General features: G+C 37.3%; 1 protein-coding gene and 1 long non-coding RNA gene across 2 annotated transcripts; both read right to left on the bottom strand.

Moving 5' to 3' along the window:
- Window positions 1-1,603: 1,603 nt before the first annotated feature.
- On the bottom strand, window positions 1,604-4,384 carry LOC103714029. The gene is made up of 2 exons (XR_605142.4): window positions 4,204-4,384; window positions 1,604-2,187 (listed from the first exon to the last, which is right to left on the bottom strand). It is a non-coding gene; the product is annotated as an uncharacterized LOC103714029 (long non-coding RNA).
- Window positions 4,385-5,329: 945 nt separating this feature from the next.
- Window positions 5,330-19,932, bottom strand: LOC103714028 (serine/threonine-protein kinase BSK2-like). Its single transcript, XM_008801138.4, has 10 exons — window positions 19,733-19,932; window positions 19,422-19,642; window positions 19,204-19,339; window positions 17,146-17,279; window positions 14,726-14,831; window positions 14,215-14,300; window positions 9,581-9,769; window positions 9,318-9,476; window positions 8,375-8,488; window positions 5,330-6,048 (listed from the first exon to the last, which is right to left on the bottom strand). Exons 1-10 carry the CDS (start codon window positions 19,809-19,811, stop codon window positions 5,788-5,790), a joined length of 1,485 nt encoding a protein of 494 aa, XP_008799360.1. The 5' UTR covers window positions 19,812-19,932; the 3' UTR covers window positions 5,330-5,787.
- Window positions 19,933-20,886: the final 954 nt, after the last annotated feature.

The raw sequence follows: 20,886 nt of genomic DNA on the forward strand, positions 1-20,886 counted from the left end.
GCGGGCGAGCCTTGCTGACTTGGCGCACACCGGCCTCTGCCAACAATCCCCTCCCCCCCCTCCGCACAAGCGAGCCCTGCTGACTTGGCCCATACCAACCTCTGTCAACAATTCCCCCCAGCAAGAAAGTTTTTTTATTTTTTTAATCGCTTATCCTGAAAATCGAACATGTGCCGCTGGCTCTGATACCACTGTTAGGACCGTAGGCGCTGCCATCTCACTAAAACCCGCAGGTCATAATGAAGGCTTAACTACGGTCTTTAAACTGACCATCCCAAGCGTCCCCCCAACATTCGATTGCGACTTGGCTCATACCGGCCTCCACCGCGGGCGAGTCGTGCTGACTTGGCCCACACCGGCCTCTACCAACAAGCCTCCCCCCGCAAGCGAGTCCTGCTGACTTGGCCCATACCGGCCTCCGCCAACAGAATCTAAAGTAACAAAGTGAAGATGAAACTATAAAGATTTAAAAGTTCAACCATAGCTTAGAAGCCAAGATGCTTGCATTCCCTGTCCAAAGCCAGGTACTGAACTGCTCAATAGATTAACAGACCTAAGACAAGAAGTTCAAAGCATCTCTAATATTATAGCCTACAAAGATTGTTGACATGCTTTTCCTTGCTTTCCTAACTGAATCTGGAATCTACTAGAGCAAGAATAAGACATTAGAACTCTCCAATCTTTGAGACTTATGTAGCATCCATACCACTTCAGGAGCTGGCCCATGGAGAGATTAAAAAAGGAAAAAAATAACTCTGAAAACAAACTAGTTGGATTCCCCTGAGGGAGGGAGAAAACAAACTAACCGCACAGCAGAGAGGATGGAGACAAGTCCTATGGCCAATGGGCCCCGTCCATGCCCACTCTACTTTAATTTTCTTATCTCCAAAAAGTTTTTGCGTCGGACTTTCTACACGGAGGTTAAAAAGAATCAAACTGATAAACATGAGTAAGTACATCAACACAATCAGTGGCACATAAAGAATATCTTAAGCTCAAGACACATCTCAAAGGAGATAATTAAATCGAAAATTTTAAACATCAAACAACAGATACACCTCATTATGGAGACAGCATGATGAACTGTTTCATGCAGCAATATACGATTAGTAGTTGTTAGGAGGGAGAAGGGAGAGTAGGGACATCAACACAATGAACATTTCAAGCTCAGGCATGTCTCAAAGCAGAGAACTAAACCGAGAATTTTACACATATCAAACAACATATAACACTTTAGTTGGCTATGGAAACGGTGTAATGAACAAATATTTCATGCAGCAGCATACCATGAGGAGGAGCTGATAGATGGGAGAAGGGCCAAAGGAAAGGGAAGAGAAGAGTATGACCGTCCAAGTCCAAGTCCCAGATACGTAGATGACTTGCATCACCTGACAAAAGACCATCTTTCTCCAACAATGATATCATAAACTTGATAATCTGAATCTCAACTATGTCATGCCAATCAGAGTGTAGCTAAATAGATGAAACTCAATTAAAACAAATAAAACAAGACAGGCATTGGTTGGTACGAAGAAAGAATCAACATCACATCTAAAATTCAATAGGCTGCATGCTTAGAATAATAAAGTCGAACAATATCATCTGAAACTAGTTTGAAGGAGAAACACCTTTTCTTTATTATTTTAATTGTTCCAGATCAGGTTTCAGTGTGACATGATATGGTAACTGTACATATTCATGTACTTATCACAAAATACTCTTTTTCTTTTTCTTTTTTCCTTTTTTTTGGTACACCGGCGTCTCACCACACTTGGATTTGAGTACACCACGAGCAACCAGAATCACAAAATACTCTTTGCAAGCTAAGAGTTTGCACAAACATTCAGGCCTAGTCCAAATACAAGACATGCAGGCATCACAGTGAAACCATTCGCAAGTAGGTACACTTTACTGGCTAACCACTCAAGTTTTCCGCTAAAGGTGTCGAAGGTTGAACATCTGGAGCTTGCATGTAGGAAATTGAGATCAGCTTTGACCGATAGTCTTCTGCTCCACCATGATCTTTTATGTCAGAGACATCAGTAACAGCTGACTTCTCAGGCAACAGATTTGAAGCGAGGATCATATCTGGAATAGACTGGGAGATTGCCATAAGTGACTCCCGAGCAAGCTCTTGGGAAATTACTTTCTCAGATGTAATATCCATAGTAAGACCCTATCATTTATCTGATGATGGTTAGCATGATGCTTTCAGGAATATAATAATCACATCTAATGCATCACTACTATGTCAATTAGTTATCGTAGCATCTAAAACTAACCATGTTTATACTGAGCATAACCTGACATGTAAGATACTAGGATTCCATTCAAGGACTTGATTATTCCGTAAGTAAACGAATGTTAAATGGCCGTGTAATAAACATCTGTATATGAAATTTTAACACCACCTGAAGACTGTTGATACATGAGGACGTGACCATGGGTGATAGAGTTGAGCTTATCAGAAGGAATCATCAACCTGTTCTAGATTTTTTTTTTTTTTTTCCTGTTAACCTGATTCCTGATGCTTCAATGCCTTCTGGTGCAATAGGCAGGACCAACACAATAGGCTCAGCATGGTTTGCACCAAGATTGGGAAGGATGACAGCCCAAGGTTGTGCTTGGGCTTAAAACAAAAATACAGACAATAGGCTCAGCATGGTTTACACCAAGCTTGGCAGGGATGACAGCCCAAGGTTGTGCTTGGGCTTAAAACAAAAATACAGAAGCATACTAAGAATTTCCCACTGTTTGCCACAGCTAATAATACACAGAACCAAATCTTTAAAACAAAGAGAACTATATTTTAAAGAAGAAAAGATGAATAACAAAGTATAGTTGACTTTAAAAAAAAAAAAGAATAGAGAAGGTGCAGTTTGGGGGTCTTTTAAAAACCACTAGTTTTTCTTACATCACTCGACCTAGTTTGAAAATCATAAAACTATAAATAGTTCAAAAGATCATCAACCTAATAACAAATCAACTCAAGACTGAAATACAGAGAATGGAATGAAATTTCAACTTCCTTGATCTAGTCTCCAATTCTCTTCAAAAATGCAAAATATTGATCTGACTTCGTCCAAACGGACTAAGAGTTCATATATTCTCAAGTTATGGAAAGTTTACTAATCTAAGAGATTGCCATAATTTTTATTGTTAAAATAGTTTTATTAAGTATTCCAACCAACAAAAACAAACTAAGATGAGAAAATCGGTTGATTGGAAGTCATATTTAGATTTCCACATGAAGATCTCATGTTTGTCCCTAGATAAGTTATTTCCGGTAACCTATCAAGAGCTTACATTTTGTAGGGCCCCAATGTTCACAAACCACTTCTATTCAAGTTCCCACCAATTCATCGATGTTACAACTACCTTAGCACTTACTAACTTTCTAAAGAAAATAAGATCAGCGCTAATTCATCAAAACAAGCAAGTTTCTAAACCTCAATTTCGTTTTTGGCTTTAGCTGGGCAAAGTGTTTTAGTTGGGGTGGATTAAACAGCCTCAATAACTGCATAGTATCATATAGTTTAAAAAAAACGAGGAAAAAAAGAAGTTGGAAAAACTTCTTTTGAAAAAGGGGACAACGGAGCAATTATAGTAGACACCTACTAAAATTATATTAGGGCGTAGGTAGTTTTGTCACCTTCTAAAAACAATGAAACTTATTCAAATTAAGAAAGATAAATATTAAAAAATCGACAAGAGTTAGAAAAATAGATTAAATATCAATATTAAATTTGCATGATTTTGAATCTAATATGGTATACATGTTCTGGGAGCTAATTCCCAAACTCCACTACAAAATCAACCATCCAGCACATCTATTACCGATCCAATTGGCGTAAAGGTCCGGCCTTTATCAATCAAAGCTCTACATATATTTCCAGCACAACCCACTTCCAAATCCCTAAATATATTTCCTTCTCCAAAATTTCAGCAATTTCTCAACACTAATCAAACCACCTCCGGGGTTTCTAATAAGATCAAATCATTCCCTGATGGTTAAAATCGATGTCTTTAAAAGATGACCCGGAACTAATTAAGCTACGGCCATGCAAGAAGATTAACTTCTAATTCAGATCCCAGAACAAACAGTCTTATGATTTGAGTTAAGAACTTGGCGCGACTGACAAAATTTCATCTTCTTGGGTCAGTAAGAAGGGGGTAGAGGTGGGATGGATCGATCGATCGTACCTGTCGATGTGATTGAGACCTGAGCCAGAGCGAGTTATCGTTCCTCTTCTCTCGTTTTAATAGGTCAACCCTAGTTGATAAGAGAATAATTCCTTTTTGAGCGACGGTGCCGGTGACCTCTAGGTCGGTCCGGAAGCATCCGGCGTGCTGCCTACTTCAATATTATTATAATTCAGTAGAGACAACGAAGTTCATTACATTTTTATTACAAAATAGTTTAAAAAACAATATTATTTTGAAAGAAAAAACTTTTAGATCTTAACATCCTATAAAAGCAAAAATATTTTTGATTTTCGTGGTCATAATTCAATTTCTTTATTAAACAATATTTTCACTCTTAACCTCGATATGTTTTTTCTATTTTTAGGTCTTCTTGATGTTGGCATTCCTTGCCGACCATTTTATCTATATTAATAATATCTAATATAATTTATTATTTTGAATAATAAGTAAAGTTTTTATATCTATTTTATTTTATTATCTATTATATATATATATATATATAATATGTATATAATAATAAAGGCTCAGTTTGTGCTAAGCTATTCCCTCACCATCATATGTTAGTGATGTAATTAATACGGTTTCTTATTTTATATGGTAAGTAAGATTATTATACCTATTATATTCTATTTTGTTCTATTATTTATTATTATATATCTATTCTATATTAACTTTCAAGACTAATTTAAAAAAAAAAAAACTGCTTCTCGTGCGTTGCATAGGTCATACCCTTGTTCTCGTAGTAGTCCTAGTTCAATTTCCTTAGAAATTGAATTTATACATCCAACCTGTGAATTTGATTAAAAAAAAAGGTGGGGAATCAAATCCAATTCCTCTAATATGTTCCGCATGCACCGATTAATATATGCGGGATAGCAGTGAAGCAAGGCTGTAACCAAGATGTCACATGTTGAGCTACTGAAGGCCCAACGAGCATCATCATCAGCATCACCTTTGCTGCCTGTTTCCTATCAAAAAAGGATCCACCATGGTAAGATTGTTCCATCATACGATCGAATAAACCTATAAAACCAGCTTCTGAGTTGACATTGATCCTTTAAGAACAAATAGAGAATTTCCTTCTCGACATGTACCATGCACAACAATATTAAAGCTTCAATTATATGCAAAATTGGCCACAAAGACCGCCTCTAGAATAATATATTTTGAACATATTTGCATCCAAATTGAGAAAGTTGTCCCCTTCAGATAATCGGCTATAATACATACCCTCCTTTGGCATCAACAATGGTGCTTGCATGCTTACAGTCTTCTAATCTTGTAAAAAATAATCATGTAAATTAAACAATTTGCAATTTGCACCTCTCAGGCATATGTCCTCTGATAATATAATGCATAGCTGCTCGAAGTTAAGTACCTACTTAAACTTCCCGAACATTCTATTCATCTCTCTTTCTCAACATCCATTGTTGGAAGAAACAGCACTGAGCACCCACCTAACCAAGCATGCAGTTTCTCTCCCGCTGCAATTAACGACTCATGACACAGATGTGGGGTGTGGAAGCAGCACAAGGAAGACAGGCATGTAGGCAAGAAGACCCAAACAGCCGCAGGGAAAATCTAGCCTCGCCAGCTGTTCTGCCTCTTCATTTGAATCATTTCAAAGGCAGCTCCATCATTGAGCATATCCTGGGCGTCGGTTTCCATTCCAAGTTTTGAAAGGGCAAGAGCTTGCAGATAGAAGGCTGTGGGCCATTCGGGTATGCACACCTGTGCATGCATTGCATCCCGGAGGGCAAGCTCTGGTTGGCCATTCATCAGGTATGACAAGCCCCGTCTAGCAAAAACAGTAGCTGAAGGAACCGACATCATCACCACCAACTGCATTTTTGCAAACCAAGGGACATCTTATTCCATATGATAAAATAACAACAACACATGGTACAAAAGAAATCTGGTACAAAAGCATAAACTGCTTCTATCTAGAGGACATTATCGAAGATCCCTTACTTCTAAATGATTAGTAAATGACACACTGTACCAAGTGGTAAATGCTTATTTTAAGTAACATAAGAATAATTTAACAATAAAGATTCCACTTTAGTCAAAACCAAGAAAAGCGTATCGGACAAACAGAGATGGGAATGCAGGTAGATATAAAAGCAAGAAGGTTTCCACAAGTTCCATTACCTGGTAATAATTCTAACAAAATGATGGACAAGTAAGCAACGATGTCTCAAATAGAATTAAAGCATCATCGATCAAGGACAGATACAACTTTAGGGTGCCTTGTGATTGTTGAATATTTTGATCCTTAATATTTATTGCAAAGACGTTGTGTGGTTATGTTAAAAAAAAATGATGGGAGTTAGTAATGAATAGACTGCTTAGGAGTAAAACTGAACGTCATTGTAAAAGTAGGATTCATAAAAGTGATACATAAATATATTCAAGACCTTGTGAAGAAAGAACTTTTTCATTCAGTTTGTATCAAAGTATGAGTGGATTAAGATAGTTCCAATTTTGTCGCGCTTTGTCCAACCATTAATGGTTAGCATCCATAAAGTCAACCACAGATAGAGATGATAGAGTTTGTATTTAGGTTGTGTTTTTTTTCCTTTTTTTAGTAGCTAGAGATGCTTTAGCCACTTATATTAAGTATATCAGTGCTACACTGAAATGCTTTTTGTACTCCATTTGCATGCAAATAATCATTAGTAAAAGAAAATAATTTCTGCTAGACAAGGGTCTGAACTTGTCAAGACCCAGGACAAAGGGCAAAGTGCAGAAAGCTTTGTCCCTCATTAGAAAAAATACCAAACTTGGAAGGAGGGTTCTGATGGTCGAGAAATTTTCAATTTCATAGGTTTTAAAGATACAATCAGATAATCTTGTCCCCCAAATATTCCAGTGCTCAAAGTTGGTCATTTTCAGGGTATCCAACTAAAAATTTTATATTTAATTTGGAATTCTGAGAATGCATAAAGATGAAGATAGATGTATAATTAAAATATAAAATTGTCAGTACTTCGTCTGTATGTAAGCATGATAACCAACTGATTGAGCTAAAGAATCAAAGCCAAATCAATTCTACAAATTTTACAGTAATTGTTACTCTTCAACGTCCCTCACTGAAATATGGGTTCAGAAACACAAAACTGAATGGATCCCGCATGTAGCATGAAAAAATATGCAACATGTATCTTAAAGAAAAATAAGTGCCAATGAGATATCCTATAATAAGTAATAAACCACATTCCTTTTAAAGGTTATTTTATGAAATAATATAAGGCCCTCAACATCACAAAGATCAAGGATTTTGGATAGTAAGCAAGGACCAGGCACCTTTGGTATGATCACAGAGATGAGAATAAAAAAGGAAGCATAATAAAACCGCAAAGAAAAGATTCAGAAGTGGCATACCAGAATTAGCAAAGAATCTATACCAATTAGAAACAAAAGTGGACAAGCAACAGCATGTTGTCAGTAACAAAAACAGATGTCTAAGGAGATCTTTGAAAGGGAAATGCTTCAGCATCAACTTAAGGATTAGTGAAGAGAAGGAAAAAATTAGATAACATGTAGATGAGTTCTAGGGAAGGATTTGAAAAGGCTAGCATTCATCCTCCAGTTAGTTTGGAAAAAGCCTACAAGGCCAGTTGGAAGTCTTCAATAAAATAATACGTATTAAGGAACATATTCTAATTTTTATATACTTTCAACTTTTATCAAGAAAAACATATCTTTTCTGTCTAGCATATTGCTCAGATCTAATCTGCTCTAACAAGATGTGATTGAAATTTTGCAAGCTTCAAACAAGTAGCTCTGAAAAAAATGCCTTAGCTGCTGGTTATATGCACATGAAGAGTTGCCTGAGCCCACTGTAACTGTAGCTGATCTGGTAATTTAATAACAACCACCCCAGTGTACGGAGCGCTAATTCCAGCTGATAATACCAAAGCTTTTCTATCACATGGCTACATGAATTTTTCATCTGGGTCCCCATGGCATTACTCGTTAATTTTTGAGAGTACAAATTTTTAAAAGGCAAGGAGATCAACAGGCTAACAAGAAGAAATCTATGGGTATGAGTGACAGCAAAATAGAAAGTCCATACAATTTATTTTTCCAAGAGAGAGCATACTGAACAATTTAAAGTGATACCGTTCCACAAGAAGAGAGAAACATAAAATGATAATAAATATACCTTGGAATAGTACTCAATTGCACTTTTGAAATCCTTGTCTCTGAATGCAATATCGCCAAATTTCTTTGTATTCAACATCTCTTGCACTCGTTGTGTCCATTCTTGAAAGGAAAGCTTCATTCACAACACAGAACAGAAAATGCATGATGTGAGATTGCCAATACGTAACAACTTCTAGTTTTTAATTTAATTACCAAAGTGAAATAGCTCAAAGAATTGTTGTAGGAAAGTCTTGCAGTATTGTTAGCCAAATAAGTTAGTCCACTACAGAAAGAAAGCTTCATCACTAGAATACAGAAAGTACAAGCATGAAGAATGCGGCCCTTTACATGTGCACAAAATATGCATGAGAGAGAGAGAAGCTCCTGATTATGTGAATTTTAAATCACTGGCTATAACTAATTGTCCAACAAGCTTAAAATTCACACTCTTTATCGCGTCATTTTAGTAAGTGTTAACAAGTAGGACACCGGCAAGGTGGAGTTGCTATTCTCAGTTTTTACTTGATTTAGAACTTAGTTACAAGAAACATGTTTACCAGTTGAGACTTGACTAATAATTCTATAGGAAATGCATTACTGAAATTGATTTCAGTTGGTTTCCCAAATTGTGTGGGAAAGTTGAGCAAAAGCACATGGGAAAGTGAGAACCACCATCGGTCATAAAAATTAAAGAGATATTAATCAGAAACCATTGCAGATTGGCTCAGGACATTTTTCAGTCATTTCCCGGAGTTTCACAAGCACCCCTCCCCCCCCCCCCCCCCCCCCCCTCTTTTTGTACATGTTTTGACAAACCTTTTCCCATTTCCCACTTTGAGGATATTTCCAAGATAAGTTTTTTAATTCCACATAAGACCTCCCACATCTGTTTCCAACTGCAGCAACTGTCACCATGAAAATTAATTATTATAGCTAAAAATCCAAAACATAATTTGATTTACCTCCATTTCAGCACCTTCTTCATCTTTATAACCCGTTTTAAGTAATATATCATGCACAGCAGTAAGGTCCATCCGTGCACAAGCCTTTCCAAGCGGGGAGAGCATTGTTGGTAGCACTGCTGTTGTTTTAGTCAGGCCCATTAGAACATATGATGCCACCTATGTTACCAAATAAAGAGAACAGGAAAGCTACATATGAGGAAATGGATTGCTGCAAATAGCAATAACTAGTAAAAATTTGAAGAAATCGTCAACATAAGTACATCTGTTTGTGTTTGAAGGGGTGCCACGGCAGAAAGAAGAAATTTAGAATTGGGTCGATCCCTAGCCTCAAATTGTAGGCATTTTGAAGCTAGTTCGACAAGCTTGGTAGCATCTTCATTAGCATATTGACCCTCCAGAGACGAATCCATTATCAATAACATGTTCTTCTCTCTTATCAGATCTAATGCCTGGTGAACATCATTAAAGAAATAGGGTCAAAATATTTTATGAAAATACATCCAACTAGAAGTAATTACAATTTTGTTTGAAATTTAGGTCAAATGAGAAGATCAGGAAAAACAATATAAGTGAAATATTTCTAAGCATTACAAGCATAAATAAGTGTATATGGATAAAGTGTATATAGATGATCATTAACAATGATCATTAACAAATCATTAACAAAGGCAATGATGAAGTGCTATTGGAATTAAACTGAAAATATTAAGAATTGACTTTCATTCGATCACAAGCAAGAACTTACTTTAGAAAAATTTGAGCCCCTATACTACAAGTACGGGCCATGCAACATAAGGACAAGTGATAACACAAAGAAGCAGATAGATGATTGATAATGCTGAAAATAAATAAAGCTATCTAAGCAAGATTTTGAGAGAAAAAAAATACATATCATATCTCTCAAGATCAAACAAGCAAGGCTTACTTTGAGACTGTCATCCAGGGTCTTGGTGATGACTTGGCGAAATCAATGGGAGAAGGTTCTTGAACCTATAGACTCTAAAGCAAGACAACTTCAGTACCATCCGAATAAAGCCACACCGACTGGCTCGCTGGACATAGACAAAACCACCGGGCACCTCCTCTAGCTTGAAGTCGACTTCAGCCATATGCCGAAGATCAATAAACTGCTTACACAGAACAGACAATGCCCCACCGCCAAAGCAGTCTTCGAGATAGGGTTGCTAGTGAAGGCCAAGGCTGGATAAGCTAGTGAACACAGCCACTTCCCTCTCAAGCTCTCACTTAGGGTTCCTTTTTTTTAAAAACAAAAAAGAAAAAAAATGCAGAGCCAAGTTATTAGATTCAAAAGTAACCAATTTCATCTTCTGCGTCTTTCTCAGGCTCTAGCTTAAAAAAATCGATGAGCTTTATCAAGTGTAATTTTGGATTCTCTATTATATCATAATGTTCAGATGAGAGAACTGAGAACTAGAACATTATCATTTTCTACACATGGTAAGAATCACCAAGCTCTGATAACCTCTTCTAGCATCTTATCAAAGCAAAAACTCAATGTTTTTGACTTTTAAATAATTTCAGCATCCATGCCACCAAGCAAACCAGGAGATTTCCTATATGAGAGAGAAAATCTTCCTCAAACCTCTTAGCGAGAGAGGAATTGAGGCTGATCCAGCTAAGGTGGCCACCTTTTTCAGCATCTCAGTTGTGGCATCAGCGTGCGTCTGGTACAGATTTCTGTCTCTCGTCTTCGTCATCTTGACTGAGCTTGCGAGAACGAAGACAGACAGAGATCTTGATTTGGAAAAGACTACGGGTCTTACAGGAAAAACCAATCCTCTTTGCTTGCTGACTGTTGTTGAAGGGATATTGAGGATGAAAAAACAACCGCAGGTTTATTCTGGACAGAAAAGGAAAAAAAAAGAAAATGTCTGACTTTTACATAGAAAAGGAAAGGTTTTCCAGAGAATCAGTAATAAAAAAACTTTGTCAATTTTTCGTTGAAACAAAGCAAAAGAAAACTAAATCTTCCTAGAAAAGTAACCTGTCCCTTTTAATGAGGGATTTACCACCTGCCAGTTACCTATTTTAAGACTCTTAAAAGGGAAGAAAGAACGAGTACATCCAGACCATGTAATAGGGGATTTTGTTTCCCTTTTGCTGCAAATTTATTTCTAGATAAAGAGTCCTAGCTGGGGGTAAGAAAACAAGCCCAAATCAGCAGTTCTGGACCTGATGACATTTACGTGTGCACAGAACCTGAGCCCCGAAGCAATTTCCTATGCAATAGGTGTTTTTGTTGGCTGTCTGCTATAGATTTATTTCCAAGTTTAGAAGTCCTATTAGTAGGAGGTTAAGGTAGCCGATCGAACAAAAGAAAAGGCTATTATAATCGGAGGCTGACAGTTACTTCTCGGAATCATACCGGAGCTGTTTTGGAAGAAATAAGAGGCCACGGGCCATCTTTTCAGTTCTCTCTTCTCTCCTCTTTCAACTTTTCTTCTTGATATATTACTTCCTATTAATAAACTCCACTCACTCTCTAATTTTTTTAATAGAAATCTTCACTCTCTTTTCGCCACTAACTATTATATTCCTCTTCTGAAAATTGTTTATGGTGTTACCCAGGAGAGTATTGATTTATTTCTCAGATCTGCTTAATAAATCTAATCAAACTGCAGCAAGAATCATCTTAGCAGCTTCTTTTGGTATACAATTCTCCACCTAATTCAGATGTGCGACCTAAACTTGCAGTAGAACCATATTCTGAGCCTTCAAATCTCAACAAGGCCAGAACAGAGCAACCTTACTTTACCAACATCCCTCTTCCTCTCATGCCTCTTGTTCCCTTTCCCCTGATGACTTTGTTTAAGTGTTTTTGGTGCTTGAACCGAGAAACAGATCATCTTTTTAATAAATTTACAATGGATCTCCCCATCTTTTCCTCAAAACAAAATCCAAAAAGAAAAAAGAAAATTTCTCCCCATCTGGCTGCAACTTTGAAAGGAAAAGTCAGTGCTGGCTTCCCCCCATGTATTTCTATCCTTTACAGCAACCATACACTGATCAAATGGATGGAAATTTTCCCCTCATACCATTCCTAAATAGTTTGAAGGAATACTTTTCACACCTACTTTTTACAAAATCCAGTGCCCTTTCAATGCAGGCAGGCCAGTGTAACAAATGCTACACCTGCATCAATGCCTGCATGAAGCACTGTGCAGTGAGAAGGATGAGGAGAGTCAGGTAAACAGCCTATTAAGATTATCACCACCGTAAACTATTTTTGTCTCTCTAATACATTTGCCAAAGATCCAATCTACCTCCCAAAAGAAAACCTCCTTCCTAGTTGTGCAGGCAGGCCAGTGTAACAAATGCTACACCTGCATCAATGCATGCATGAAGCACTGTGCAGCGTGAAGGATGAGGAGAGTCAGGTAAATAGCCTATTAAGATTATCACCACTGTAAACTATTTTTGTCTCTCTAATACATTTGCCAAAGATCCAATCTACCTCCCAAAAGAAAACCTTCCTAGTTGTGCAGCCTCTTTACCAACTCTATCTCAAGTGCACAAAATCTCCCACCCAACCACCGCCCCCCCCCCCCTCCTCAAAAAAAAAAACAATCTTCTCAAACAACTCTGTCTCATGTGCCCAATTTCTCCTAAAAAGATAACCAACAATCTTCTTAGACACCTCCATATCTCAAGTACCCACATCTTTCCAAACCAATCATATCCATCCAACAACTCCTTTCCTAAATTTAAAAGATAAATTCGAACTGCCTACCTCCTATATCATTTTCTACACCAAATTACTCTCACTGTAAGCTTTATCCAGTCCCACCTAGGTGCCTGAGCATAAGACTATCAATGGACCAGGCCGGCCTGAATACCCGAAGATCTGACCAGAAAAAATCAGGCTCAGGCTCAAGTTTTAGGGATATGGGCCATGCTCAGGCCTGACAATAGAGGCCTGACTAACTTTCAGTCCAGGCCCAGGCTGGGAATGTGATAAAAATGCTGTTTTAAGCCCAGTCTGACCTTTAAAAAAAAAAATTCCTGAAGTCCAGTACGACTCGGGCTTGAGATTAAAATTTCAGGCTTGCATTAAGCCTAGGCCTGACCTGGCTGACTGGCACATGGACACCTCTACCAGAGCAACCCCATTGCCTTGGTGTTCCTTGCTTTTCAAGCTGTCAGGCAGAGCAGCTGGTCAGGCACCTGGTTGCCTATTACTAGTGCTTGATCATATTATGAACAGCTTAAGTAGTTTGCAACTCTTCACTAATGAATATGATGTTTTTCATATGTTTTCTATAAACCAAACATATGCAGTGAGATAATTTGATTACACAAAGCTACTATATTGATTTTATTAACATCTAGTCACCCACCTGACTGCCTAGGTGTTCACCTAGGCTTTTCAAGGGGCCCACCACCTAGAACTGCCTAGGAGCTCCTAGGTGTTTTGACAACCTTCAATTCACAATTTTCAAACTCTACCCAGCTCACAGCATGTTCCATGTTCCACTCATTATCTATAGCCACGAAACCTTATAATTTTTACATACTTCTAGTGAAACTTCTAGAAATTGTAGTTGCACAATGATCTTTTATAAATTTATCATTCATTGGCCATCCAGATTTTCATCGCATTTTAAGTTGAATTAGATATATCCCCTGGACAAGACTACTAGAGACTACAGTAGCTCAACATTGGCAGATATCATTATTTATAAGATACGGTATTTTAAAAGAATACCAACTAATATTTAAATGAAATCTTTTTAGTCGGTATTTTTTATATGATGGCAGCACCTGTAAAAGGAATGGATGTGTATGGTAGAATTGCAGATGCACTACATCCAATAAACAATGAGAAATATCATCAGACAGGAGGGAAAACTTGCTGCACAGAAGATTAACATACATGACTTGGAGGGATATGTTTCCCACTCAAAAGATCCAGCAGAACTGTTCCATAACTGTATATTACACTCTCTGGAATGACCCTGCCTGAGCAATACACAAAATAAAATTAAATTTATGAATAAAAAATTAACAAACACTAACAATATCATTGATTTATGGCACGATGCATAAATACGAACCTTATCTGAAACATGGGAAACCCAGACTTCGAAGAAAATTCAAATCCCGTACCTTCTTTTATGTGTAAATAATATTAAAAATTTAAGTATAATTACATGAGAAGATCCATGGAATTAAACAGTCCCATAAAGGAGCAATATAAGCTGAGGTGAAGCTTGCAAGAAGCTGTGGTGTAGTGGATGCAAAATCACAAACAGAATAGGAGAGCAGGAGAATGTTCAAGGATGTTTTAGCTGCATATGATAAACTCTAGCTTACACATGATTTACATGTAATACACAGTCAACTACAAGAAAATCAAAGCAAAAGAGACTTATGAACTGACCGACCTGTTCGCAAAAACTCTGGTGGAGTGTAAGCTAGGTTCGTACTGTAACCTTTTCCATCCCGACTATTTTTCATGAGACCAAAGCTAGATAAATGAGGATCACCATCCTGGCACAAGTGAACATAAAGTTTAAAGAGCTTAAAATTCGAGTGAATTAAACAAAACAAAGAAAAGATAATTTTCAGGAGAAAAAATAAAAAGCAAAACAGTTGTAATCATTAAATCATCATATTTTTTCTCAGTCCTGCCAACCAGATAACTTCTACAGAAATCTGAGAACCAATTTTCAATGCAGACCAGGGGCATTTGAAGCCTCAACTGTAATTTCATTTTCACAAGCAAACTTTCCTAGTTATGACATTCTATAAATTTCTGTCAAACATGCTTCCAGCTTACAAAGGTCAAAAACAAAAAAAAACATCAGAGAAATTGTAACAACATGGAGTCATCCAACATGGTATGAAGTATACTTATTTATATGTGATTTTACTAATAAAAACATTGTAAAATGCACTAACTTAAATAAATCGGTAGATCCAACAAATACCCCATTTAGGACTCCAAAAAAAAGTCAAATATTTCTTAGAAGAATTTGATTAAGAAAATATACACAATCCTCTCAATTAAAATTGACTGATAAAGTAGTTGTGAGCAGGACATGCCATTTGTATGCAAATTGACTAGCATGCTAGACTTTTTTCTTTAATTTTAACTGCTATTTTTATCTTCGCCTTTTTTTATAATCCTTGTTAAATCTGCATCCAGTTTTACTTTAATAATGCACTTATATTGAATCTGTAACAGATCTTCTTCGAAAATGCGTTGTTGATCTTGTTTCAACATCTAAAACTCTCCCTAGCAATCCTCATACTTTGGCACATGTTTGTATGTTACTATTCTCATCTTTATCCTATGAGACCCCTTAAAGCCTAATTCGCACTGAATTGCTCCAAATTCCTGAAATTTTGATTCAATAACTTATAAATCTTGACCACACACTCCTAAACTTGTAACCACAACCTTGTGTTCATTGATTTTTTTATACATTATTAGTCTAAAAGTTAAAATTACTTTTTTATATGCTCGTAGGTGGACTAAGTGGGAACCGTGGGCCTTATTAAGTGGGGCCATGCTCTCTCACTCAGCTTGAGGATAAAAATTCAGCTCATGATGTCATATCTTGACACATCTCTCTCTCTCTCTCTCTCTCTCTCTCTCTCTCTCTCTCTCTCTCTCTCTCTCTCTCTCTCGCTCTTTATGCATCAAGCCAAGACAACCTATCCAATAACCTTTTAATACAGTGAAAAACAATCTGAAGATGTTCTCTAAATTTATCAGTATTAGTATATAAAGGCATATCATCAGAAATAATTGAGATAAAAATGAAAAGGACTATAAATCATCATCCCATGCAAAAAAGTATCTCAATCATCCAGTCATCGATCAGTAACAGTTGTCTCCTCGATGAGATAGAACTTCCACAAGGCAAATATTGCTTGGACAACACTGACAGAGGAATCCAACAAATACAGATCTTTCAGAATGCAGATGTGCCAGGAAACTATCTCAAAAGTATGCAAAAGCTAAAAGAAAGGGCTTAGTAGGTCTAGAATTTTAATGGATGAGACTATTTGAAGGACCTTCAAACACTACTCATTGATAGTCTACCACTTAATAAAAAAGGCTTGCAACTTGGCCAATTCCAATTTGCAGTGTAAAGAGATGAACTTGTATCATCTTTTTGTAGATGGAAAGTAGGAATTGAAGCTGTCAGAAAAAAGTAGCTCAATGTCCCATGAATAAGTACAGAGATAGTTCCCCAAGAAAAAGGAAAATCGTGCTTAAACATGCAACTCAAGACATATTTGAATAGCCTGCTACTACGCGATGTTCGCAGACTCTTAGACGAGGATGGTCTCTCGTGGGTCGTGGGCCACACACGTCTACAGAGAGGCGAACAGCGCGGCCGACTGGGTGGCCTCATTTGCGGCCCACCACTCAGGAGGGTTCACCTGGGGCGACCATGGGTCAGTGCCTCAGTCTTTGTTTTATCTTCTTTTTTTCTGATGTTGTTGGCTATACCCACGCCCGGTATGTGAGCTGCCGTTGTACCAAAAAAAAAAAGAAGACATCTGAAACTGTGTCAACACAATTTATCACTACTTCTTTCTTAACTATTACTAGAGAGGTTAGTGACGGATACATTAGTTATTTGCACTACGCATCATAAATGAATAAGACTGCAATTATCCATATATTCCAAATCATGAATACCTTAATGCAAATTTCAGCATTTCAAGCAAATCTAAGTGACAGCTAGGAAATTGAAGGTTTTACATGCAAGGTAGGTATCAAAGCATCACAAAGAAAATAAAAATATCAAGCAGAAATTTAATTAAAAAAATAATCAATTTTGCATACCTCATCAAAAAGAACTCTATATGCATTTAAATCATGATAGATTTTCCGATTTTCAGAATTACAATGATCAAGTGCTTGTGCGATGTAGTATGCAACTCTAACTCGCATTTCCCATGGTAGTGGCTGCTTATCCCCTAAAAGAAAGAGAGGGAAAAAAAGAAAAAAAGTTCATCGAAAACCATGCAAATATTATAATTTGGCAATAACGTAACTCAAAAAAATTATCCTAGTATAGCAAAAGACTCTGCAAAAAAAGAAATTAATAAGCAAACTCCCTTTCATGGAGCAGTTCCAGACTGTGTTTCAGGTATATAGACCATCTTACATTGTTATCCCTAACTTTAGCCTAAACTAACATAATCATCAACCATCCTCTAATTTATTAGTTTCCAACTCAATGATACTGGTTTCACCAAACTTTCTCCACACTAAACCTCATCTCTGCTATGTTGATCTCATGTGCATAACCATTGTTTAATTTCTTACTTCACAACAAAGTTGGTCTTGCATTGCTTTTATACAAATTTAAAACCTATTCTACTACTTTCACCAAATATCTACCTCACCATGCTCATCTCCACAATATGCATCCCGTGGGCACTGCTCCATTGTGCTCGTTACTCTTATTTATACAATAAAGTTGGTCTTGTATTGCCTTTTCGAGAGAAAAAAAAAACATCAAAAAAAACAGTTTATGTTGATTGTCTTACACTTTAAAGCTGCATTTCAGCTTCATCTTTACTCCAATCCTACCTAAGAAATTCTCGTATATCTTTTGAATCTTTATTCTTCTTTATGATGGTTCCCAGATGGTGAAAGCAATTTGTTTTAGAAATCTTTTATTCCTCATTTCTAACAACATCAACAATCCTCCTAAGTTCCCATCAAAGTTGCAGTCAATGCACCTCCTTTATACACTCAATTTGGAAATTAATTTTCCATACTTCCAATTTAGTGCCTGTTTCTTCCTTCCCTGGCCTTACCAACCAGTAACAGTAACATATGCTATAAATTGACAAGTGATATACCCAGTTATAGGGTTGTGCGCAAGTTGCTGTACATATTAACATAGCTACCCAAGGGGCAGCAGCCTGCAATTCACAGATCATCCAATTAGCACATGGCCAAGCCCAAATAGAGAGCCCCATGCTTAAAACCACATCTGTGAGCATAACTTTTTTCCTAATAAAATTCAGCTGGAAATCATGTTTTGGATAGTAATAGAAATATTTAAAATTATGAATAGGGAAAGCCTCAAAAAATTGACTCCAGTGATGGCCAATCGCAACCAACAATTCTCCAATCTACCAGCAATACGTGTAATTAACATTGCTTCACGAAGATGATTTAACCAAATTAAATTCATCAAACTCTTGCATTTCTTTTTTATTGGCTGCCAAATATGTCCTACAGGAAATCTATCAGAAACTTCTTAAAAAACCATTGTTAGTTCCTTCCTCTTTGCTTAATTTTCACATTAATTTCCTATAGAGGAAAAATGGTTATTGGTTAAACATCTTGGAGTTAAATCAAATTATTCCCCTAAATATTTATTTTATATTATTCTACTTCACAGCCTCTTTCATGGCTGCATAGTATGACTCTCAAGTCTGAAGCCGCAATAATTTGGAAGACTATGTATACCTACTTCCCTACGACTATGTTTTCCTCCATTCATTTGACGCCAACAACTTCCATTTCCATCACAATTCATTCTTCAGACTTCAATTGATATCCCATCTTGGTCATAAGGCTTGTCGCACTTCATCACATCATTGCTTCCATCACTTCTATGTATGGATCTCTTCCTATCTCAGCAAACCTACCAATGTCGTCGTACATTATCTACTATGAAGCTTCCTCGCCATCTATGTATAATCTCATTTTTCCAAAAAAGTATAAACCCATGTTCCTGCTTTCTTTTTATGCAAAACGGCCCAGAAACAGAAACAGAAAAACCTTTTCCATGAAAACAGTTCAAGATTTAAAAAAATAAAAGAAAAAGAAAAAGAAAGAGGAAGCCCAAATGCTACTCATAAGAAAGAGAAAGCACCATACAGTGGAAGAGATGCTTGGAGAGCGTGTCATTTGGCATGAACTCTGCCACAAGAAGACGTTCATCCCCCTCAGCACAGCAGCCTATTAGGTTCACCAGCCTCTTGTGCCTCACCTTCCCCACCCCGGCCGCCTCCGCCTATTAGGTTCATACCCCGCCATAAAATCCAGAAACCAGAAGCAAAGACAGAGAAAAGATGAGAAAGAGTGAGGGATCGGACCACGAACTGCTGGGCATCAGGCCAGGACTGCTTGGAGAAGCGCTTGACGGCGACCAGGTGGCCCCCGTCGAGCTTCCCCCGGTAGACGACGTTGGGGGCCTTCTCGCCGCTCTCGGAGACGATCAGCTCGGGGCTGAAGCCCTTGGTCGCCGCCCGGAGCTCCGCCAACCCGTACTCCTTGAACGCCGGCACCTGATCCTGCTCGCCCCCGTCTCCATTCGCTTCCGATCTCCCAAGTCCCCAAGACAATCAGCAAAAAATCCAAAAAAGTTTGGGAAAAGAAGAGGCGAGGAAGCGAGAAGCCTACGTACGTAGATCTGGCTTGTCGGCGGTAAGGGAGTCGTCGTCGGGGGAGTGGACGTTGGAGGTCTTGGAGTGGAGGCAGCCCATCGCAGCCGGAACCCTAGAATCCCATCCGCTTCACCGCGGCGGAGAGCCGAGGAGACGAGAAGAAGAGCGGGAGAGAGAGAGAGAGAGAGAGAGAGAGAGAGAGAGAATACGTGTCAGAGAGAGAGAGAGAGAGAATACGTGTCAGAGAGAGAGAGAGAGAGAGAGAGAGAGAGAGAGCTGACCCCAAGAAGACGGGGCTTGGTCCATACGGACTTAAAAGAAGTCGCGAAGACTTGAGCAAATGGCGTTTCATACGCGCAGGTAGGCCGCATAAGTCTTTTATGCGTACACCTGTGTTTGAGATTACGGCTGATTATATACTATTTAGCTCCTCTTCTGCAATATGTAATGAGAATTACAGAGGCTATGGTTGATTCAGTGATTTCATGTGGTGTCATGACACATAAAGGAAAGATAAAAATTAAGTGAGTACTCGAAGAGTGTCAAAGAAATAGCTACCTGAATATTATAACTATAGGAGTGTTTCATGAAAAAAAACTTCTAAGGCTTATTGGAGTTTCAAATTAAAAAAATTACTGATAAAAATCTAACATAGATAAAATTTTTAGATAAATTGCACATGATTAGTGGTAGTATATATTAAAAAACAAAAATTATATTTTATTATTGGTTAGCTATTGTTTTATGTTTTAAAGCATGTAAAAGAATTTACAAGATTTTAACCTAATAAATATATTTTCTGTAATTATAAATATACTCTCTCTTTTTTGCTAGTGCATGTATTTTCTTTTTTATTTTATCTCTTAAAATGTCAGCTGAACTAAAGTGCGGGTACCAAAAAAATAAATATATAAAAGTGAATTAAGTAGTGGCTCCTTGAAATTTACATCATAATAGATTATATAACAATGCTACATAATACGATAATGGTCGTTATTGAACTATTTACTCATCAGAGGAGTGTCTTCAAATGCAAAATTTTGATCCATAATTTTAGTAGTACACCCTTTCTTTAAAGCTCATGCACTTTTCTTCTCTTTTTTTTACTTATTTAGACTAAATAAAGAAAAATATGTTTATTAATAGAATGATAAATGTAAAAGAAAAATCAAGG

This window comes from Phoenix dactylifera, chromosome 18 (assembly GCF_009389715.1).
Source record: "Phoenix dactylifera cultivar Barhee BC4 chromosome 18, palm_55x_up_171113_PBpolish2nd_filt_p, whole genome shotgun sequence".
NCBI classification, from domain to species: domain Eukaryota; kingdom Viridiplantae; phylum Streptophyta; class Magnoliopsida; order Arecales; family Arecaceae; genus Phoenix; species Phoenix dactylifera.

Coding starts and splice junctions, on each gene's coding strand:
- LOC103714028 (XM_008801138.4), bottom strand. CDS start 19,811: ATGGGCTGCCTCCACTCCAAGACCTCCAACGTCCACTCCCCCGACGAC. Junction 17,280..19,203: donor CTCCAAGCATCTCTTCCACT/GTATGGTGCTTT, acceptor TCTTTCTTTTAG/GGGATAAGCAGCCACTACCA. Junction 14,301..14,725: donor ACCAGAGTTTTTGCGAACAG/GTCGGTCAGTTC, acceptor TGTATTGCTCAG/GCAGGGTCATTCCAGAGAGT.